This window comes from Bactrocera latifrons, unplaced genomic scaffold (genome assembly GCF_001853355.1).
Source record: "Bactrocera latifrons isolate USDA-ARS-PBARC rearing strain unplaced genomic scaffold, ASM185335v1 scaffold_225, whole genome shotgun sequence".
Taxonomy (NCBI): domain Eukaryota; kingdom Metazoa; phylum Arthropoda; class Insecta; order Diptera; family Tephritidae; genus Bactrocera; species Bactrocera latifrons.
In genome coordinates, this window is record NW_017535797.1 from 282,818 (window position 1) to 290,246 (window position 7,429).

General features: G+C 37.1%; 2 protein-coding genes across 3 annotated transcripts in view; both read right to left on the reverse strand.

Annotated features, from left to right (window-relative positions):
* LOC108968685 (paternally-expressed gene 3 protein-like) overlaps positions 1 to 964 on the reverse strand; it is a 6,423-nt gene extending 5,459 nt beyond the window's left edge. For both annotated transcript variants that reach the window (XM_018932849.1, XM_018932848.1), the window contains exons 1-2: positions 879 to 964; positions 5 to 802 (exon numbers count right to left, since the gene is read on the reverse strand). In XM_018932849.1, the coding sequence (XP_018788394.1) occupies positions 5 to 802; positions 879 to 933 (853 nt within the window). In that variant the 5' untranslated portion in view covers positions 934 to 964. The remainder of the gene's footprint in view (positions 1 to 4; positions 803 to 878) is intronic.
* A 6,234-nt stretch (positions 965 to 7,198) lies between these two features.
* LOC108968688 (salivary glue protein Sgs-3-like) overlaps positions 7,199 to 7,429 on the reverse strand; it is a 969-nt gene continuing 738 nt past the window's right edge. Inside the window, exon 3 of the mRNA XM_018932856.1 lies at positions 7,199 to 7,429. Coding sequence (XP_018788401.1) covers positions 7,344 to 7,429 — 86 coding nt within the window. The 3' untranslated portion in view covers positions 7,199 to 7,343.

Genomic DNA, 7,429 nt, shown 5'->3' on the forward strand with positions numbered 1-7,429 from the left:
CTAGTTTCTTCCTCAGGTTGAGCAGTCGACTCTACCGAAGCTTCTGTTGTTTCTACTGACACTTCGGTGCTTGTGTTGGGCTGTTCTGGTGTGCTAGTTTCGACTTTAGGTTGAGTAGTTGACTCTACTGGAGCTTGTGTGGATACTACTGGCACTTCAGTACTTTCTTGAGGTTGCGTGGTCACTTCTGGTGCAACAGTAGTTGTTTTTGGTACTGGTTTACTAGAGCAAGGAGGCTTGGTTGGTTTACATTTATGGCAAGGTTTGGAATGTTTTGGTGGTCGAGTTGGCTTGTCACATGGCGATGGTTTTCTTTTCTTAGACGAGTGATGTTTATCACATGGTGTCCGTTTATGGCTCTTAGATTTGTGATGTTTGCCCCATGGTGTTTTTTCAGCATCTCTAGAAGAACGATGTTTATCGCATGGAGAACGTCTACGTCCTCCGTATGGATATTTGGATTTTCCTCTCCTGCCTCCATTCCATCTATAAGGATAACCTTGCCAATACCATGGTCGTCTCCGTGGATAGTCAAAATTCCATGGGGACGGTTCGCTATATATTGACGGCAGATTTGGTTGGTTTGCTAGTAGGTCACTGTCCTCCGCAGGATTGCTTATTATATCGGCATAGTCATTGGTTTCCTCAGGGAGTTGTTCCAGCGTTTTCGAGGGACTCGGCAATAGTGAATGTGCAGAACCATATGAGGGCTTGCCTGGCAGGTACACCCGTGTAGCATATTCCTGCTTTGGGTGTTTGTTCAAATTAATTCCAAATGACCTGGAGTGTTTCGAACGATGGCCTAAAGATTATAAACATAAAGCTCACATTTTTAGATATTCCTAAAGAAATATACTTAGTTTTAAATCTCAACTCACCATTGCTGACAGCTATCAAGCCGAATAAGAAAAAAGCCGCTGATAAGAACCTCATTTATCCAAATATATGTGTTGTCGGATTGAGGGCACGAAAACTACTTTGTCTCAAGTCAAAAATTCGCTAATTTATATTCGAAATAAGTAAGTAAAATTGGCGCACAATATTGTGGCCTAATGTTTACTTAACTCATTTATTTGCACTTAAAAAGTACGTTCTTAAAACACTTGCGTATACTGTTTAGCACACAGTGCCTATGCTATATAACTGATAGCTGCGATATTTGACTACAAAGTGTTTTTGTTTAATCTCCGGCTCCATAAATATACATCACTTCGTTTCTAACACAAATTTCTTTTGGTGAATTTCATTTTGAAATACGCAATTCCGCTAAGGTAGTAGATTCAAAACCAAATGGCGTAAACGGCTGATTCCGTAAAAGCTGCTACCCCCAATTTATGCACGTGCATAATTTTTTAAGGATAGAGCAAATAATGATTTCCATCTAACGATTGATGACGGCGAAATTTAGAATGTCAGTATTATTCGAAATATCGTGAATCGACTCTTATAAAAATAAACAAGTGTTTTAAAGCGAGTTTGTCCCTCGACAGAGAATTTAAAATCCTACCAAAAATTGTTTTAGGATTTCTTCCGTCGTTTTGAAGCGATTTGAAACATTTAGGGCCCTCCATTTGGTGCGTAATATTATTCAAAAATAACAGAAGAATCTCAGCCAAACAGCTTACAATATATCAGTCGAAATAGTGTATCACTTCTATCTATCTGACGTTTATTTATCACTCTGCCTATTGTTCCAACGCACGCTGCTTAAAATTATAATATCATATATGTATAACATTAACAAGCCGATCCCGAGCTCAATAGTGCAACGCGTATGGTAATAAGATCGAAGCAAAGTCGAATTTTTGAGAAAACGCTAGTTTTTTTCAAACAAAAAAGGCTTCCATATTTCTTTGTTACTGGATCAAACGAAGATGAAGATATCATCCTCACCTTTACCATAAGTGTGCGTGCACACACATCATTACTGTACCTCTGGATTATTAACTTTCTTCTTCTTCCTTATTGGCATAGCCACCGCTTACGCTGTTATAGCCGAGTTTACAACACCGCGCCAGTCATTCTTCCTTTGCGTTGTTTGGCTGCAATTGGAGATTCCAAGTGAAGTCAGGTTCTTCTCCACCTGGTCTTTCTAACGGAGTAGAGGTCTTCCTCTTCCTCTGTTTCTCGCGGTGGATACTGCGTCGAATACTTTCAGAACTAGAAAACATTCACTTCGGTTGCAACGAAGTTAGTTACAAACAAATACCTTACAAGAACTTGATTTTGATTATTCAGTTATAAGGCAGCCATGTATAATCCATGTACCACAGAGTAGTTCCAGAAAGTGGAGCCATGTGGTTAAAACTCAGAAGTTCGTTGGAAATAGTTTACCAAATGCACTTGTCTCTCTTAAATTATTTTCTTCGAAATCGTGGTGGATATAGCGTAAAAGAAAGTAAATGTATAAGCAGTTAATTAATAATATATATGTTAATATATATTATGTATATATATTAAACATATACACACATATATTAAAAGTAAATATAACGGCTTTTATACGAAAACGTCATAAATGTTAGTGCAAACCGGTTATGCATAAGTAAATTCTTATAAAAAATATATTTCCATACGGAAACAATGTTAAGAGGTTCGTAGGGTAATCTTCTTTCAAATTTTCTTTTTGTTTCTTTTTTTTTTTTTTGCATTTTCTATTCCCTAAGAGTTAATGTAGAAACCCACTTTACCATTGGAAGGTGTCGAAAAAGGTGCAAAGATAATAATACCGCTCGACGTTCGGAGCGCTCGGCGTGCACACCTCAAACGTTTTTCTCCAAACACATTTTTTTAAACTGGCGGACGTGATTCCCGCCGAACTACTCAATCGATTTGCTTAATTTTTTTTAATGTTCACAAAACGCCTGCTATGGTCCCTATATCTTTTTTAATTTATTGACAATGCTATGACAAAATTGATGCAAAAAAACATGGCGAAAAATTAAAAAAAAAAATCATTATTTACTTTTTTATTTATCAACATTTCTCATGATTCTAGTAGGGACGATAACCATTGACGTACTTTTTAAGAATAAATTGGGTTTTTGTATGATCGAAGCATCCTGTCCGCCAGTGAAAAAGCGCATCTCATTCACCCAGCCATTTCTCCGAGTGATGTTATCAAACAATTCTGAAAAAATTTCTTTATACACTCTACGATATACCTCATGATATGTGAAAGATTGGAGAATAAAAATTTCTATGAAAAAAAAAATTTATGTTGTGGTTCGTTTTAAGTAATTTTTAGTCATAAGGTGGCACATATTAAATGCACTATTCAAGGAAAGTTTTAACTTCATTTATTAATTCATTCTTCATTTGTATGCTGGAAAGTTTAAGTTTCAAATGGGATTTAAGATGTGTTAATGGGAAGTAGACGTGGTTTTAGTCCGATTTCCCTCATTTTAACACTGTAACATAGAAATATCCGTATACCGAATTTAGTTGAAATCGGTCGGGCGAATGTTTTCACATAAAAGTGTACTGTGCCACGCCCTTCTTCCGAATTTTGACCCCGATTCCATTAAAGTCCTACCATATCCGGGCGTATTCAGTTATTGATTCATCAAACTTTAAGTAATTTTTAACAGTGCCGTGATATGGGCAGTGAGCGAGGTTATCATCTAGTTTCATCCATTTTTACACAGTCGATATAAGTTCTTATAATACTTGCGCTACACAATTTTGGTTGTTTTAGCTTTAGTTGTTTAGGAGACGTATACTTGGCCACGCTAACTTTTTTTGAAAAATTTGGCCCACAAATGCCCCTTGCTACTGCGATCCACTATGTTAAATTATAGTTTTACAACTTTTAACTTGTCCAACGGCGGCACTGGAGGTTCTGCTAGAACTTACTCCGCTTCATTTGTTTATCGGTCAGGTCGCCAAGCACACACTTCAGCAAATAACGGCAGAGGAGTGTGGCAAAGGCAAGATAGTCTCGTCCCAGAGAATGGAAAAGATAAGTGGCAATATACCATATGTCCTCCTCCCGAAGGACAGCACTACCAAAACAATTAACTTCAAGAAAAGGTTTAAGGTAACCCTTGGCAGTAAGGACGAGTGGAACGACTCCAATCCCGAGCTGATGTTGAGGAATTGCACGTTTAGGTGGTACACCGACGGCTCGAAAATGTCGGAGAGAATCGGTGCAGGGATCGCGGACCCACGCACTAAGCTCTCCATAACCATGGGAGAGTTCCCGGGCATCTTCCAGGCAGAAGTTTTTGCCATAAATCGATGTATAGAAATAAACCTCCATCGCAACTATCGTAATGAGCGAATAGCCATTCTTAGCGATAGGCAAGCTACAGTCAAATCTATCTCCTCCTGCGAGATCAAATCGCTACTAGTGCAGGAATGCAGGGAAAGGCTGAACAGCCTTGCGGAACGTAACCAGGTACACGAGCTTAAAATCGCAACTTTCAATGAAGTATTCTACAAATTCATCGTCATTATATGACAGAATCTAAAAGAAAGGTACAAATAGTTCTTACATAAGATACTATACCTCTGCAGACGCCATAGTCGCTTTTAACGCAATCAAATAATACGTCTTAAGCAAGTGTTTATTTAACCGTTGTCAAATTTAAATACAAGTAGTTGTTTGTTTCTCTATTCACAATAACTATCGCCACAACAATAAACTATTGAACAAATAAATAATTTATTTGCGTATTTTCATTATTGCATTCGCTTTGTCGATCTCAGATGTGCCTAAAAGTCACATTGTTATACAAGAAATATGTATAACTCGTACATATGTATGTACATATAACTCATTTAAAGCGTAAACAACAATAATTGTTTTCTTTCCAATTTTTTTTATAACTAACAAAATTTTACGGTGGTTTTCTTCATTGCTTTAAAAGGAAGAAAGCGAAAGTTTACGATGAACATGCCCTAGCTGAGCGAAAGTGGTGATTTCGATATGGAAGACAAAGAAAGAATTGTTTCCAAATACAAAAGGAGCTCGAAGAAGCCTTAGAAGTTACTCAAGCAAGTTACTAAAACGTGGAAATCGGGTGACACTAGGCAATAATTCTCCATCAAGTAGCAAGACCGTTTAAAAACCGTTAGGAAAGCATTAGTAAGAAATATTTTGCCTAAGCCGCTTTATTGCCCAAATCATGTCCCTTCTGACTTTATACCATCGGTTGCGGTCGATGGAAAGGGTTCTCATTGGAACTTCAAACTATTAAATCATAAAATAAGAATTTATTAAGTTGTCATTACTTTTTGGTCATGACTCCGAACTACCACTACCCACAATATTCTATATTTCCTTCCAAATATTCATAATGTGTTTAAAATTTATGCACATAAAATGTGGATTATACCACACCATTATACGAAGAGAAGACAGTTGTGCATAAGATCGAGCTCTCTTATTTTATAAAGGCTTAGCTGAATCCCATTACCAGAAGAAACATGCACGAAAAAAATAAAAAAATTTAGTTATCTCGAAGTAACTTATGTTATTCCGAAGTCGAAAATATTGCATCTCCAAAAAAGTTACGGACAGCCATCGAAACCGGTAGCTCCTAGTTGGTTTTGTAGTAGATGGTGCAGCAGAAGTCGGTAGTATGATATATAAAGATGCAGCCGATGGTGCAGCAAATGAAGATATAGCCGTGGAGGAATAAACAGAAGGTGCAAATGTTGAATTTGATTATTTAATTTTTGTGCCAGCTATAAGCTACAGTTGTCCCTTAAGTGGTGGTTCAGACAAATATTCAGCTGCTTAATGAGTAAACGTGAGCAAAATTTAACAAGAAACAAGTAAGGAAGGGCTAAGTTCGGGTGTCACCGAACATTTTATACTCTCACATCAAATACCGTATTTGTTTAAAGTTTTATTCCGCTATCATCATTGGTTCCTAATGTATATATTATAAAGAGAAGGCATCAGATGGAATTCAAAACAACGTTATATTGAAAGAAGGCGTGGTTGTGAACCGATTTAACCCATATTTCGTACATGTCATCAGGGAGTTAAGGAAATATTATGTACCGAAGTCCATAAGTGGGCGACGCCATGCCCATTTTCAATTTTTTAAAAAAGCCTGATTGCAGCTTCCTTCTGCCATTTCTTCCGTAAAATTTAGTGTTTCTGACGTTTTTCGTTAGTCGGTTAACGCAAATTTAGTGATTTTCAGTAAAACCTTTGTATTATAGGTGGGCGTGGTTATTATCCGATTTCTTCCATTTTTGAACTGGCATTTTCATAGCCTAAGAGAAACGACTCTATACAGTTTGGTTGACATAGCTATAGTAGTTTCCGAGATATGTCAAAAAACTTAGTAGGGGGCGGGGCCACGCCCACTTTTCCAAAAAAATTACGTCCGAATATGCCACTCCCTCATGCGATTCCTTGTGCCAAATTTCACTTTAATATCTTTATTTATGGCTTAGTTATGACTTTTTATAGGTTTTCGGTTTTCGCCATTTTATGGGCGTGGCAGTGGGCCGATTTTGCCCATCTTCGAGCTTAACCTTCCTATGAAGCCTAGAAATACGTGTACCAAGTTTCATCTTGCACGGACGGACGGACAGACAGACATTCGGATTACAACTCTACTCGTCACCCTGATCATTTTGGTATATACAACCCTATATCTAACTCTTTTAGTTTTAGGACTTACAAACAACCGTTATGTGAACAAAACTATAATACTCTCTTTAGCAACTTTGTTGCGAGAGTATAAAAACGTTAAATTCGGTTACTCTTCACAGGTGCATTTCTGTAAGTAACTATGTCAGTTTGTATGGAAGCTATATGCTATAATAATCCAATCTGAACAATTTCTTCGGAGATTACATTGTTGCCTTAGAAAATAATCTATAAAAAATTTCGTGTATATACCTTGTCAAATGTGAAAGTTTTCCATACAAAAACTTGATTGCGATCATATACGTATATATACAGACAGACGATCTTTGATATATAATATATACTTTATAGGGTCTCCGACCCTTCCTTCTGGGTGTTACAAACATCGTGACAAACTTAATATATCCTGTTCAGGATATAAAAACCAAGAAACTACTTCGAGTATATAAAGACGGCAATGGCCAAATCGAATCAGCTCTTCACTGATCATTTATACAAGCACGCATTTACTTTATAAGGTCTTCGACGACTTAGTGGCAAAATTGATATAACCTCTTCTGGGTGTATTAAATTAAAAAAAAGTAGTTTTAGTGCTTAATTAGGCTCACAATTTTCCTTTCAATGGAGCAAAAAGTATCATTTATTGAATTGATATTATTTTTAATTTATAAACCTTCAAATCAACTGTTTATAGTTACTAAGGTAACTATTATACGGCAGCTGTGGCTGTTTATCCTGCAGCAGTTGATGGTGCGGCACTTGATGGTGCGGCAGTTGGTGCGGCAGTAGATGGTGCAGCAGTTGATGGTGCAGCAG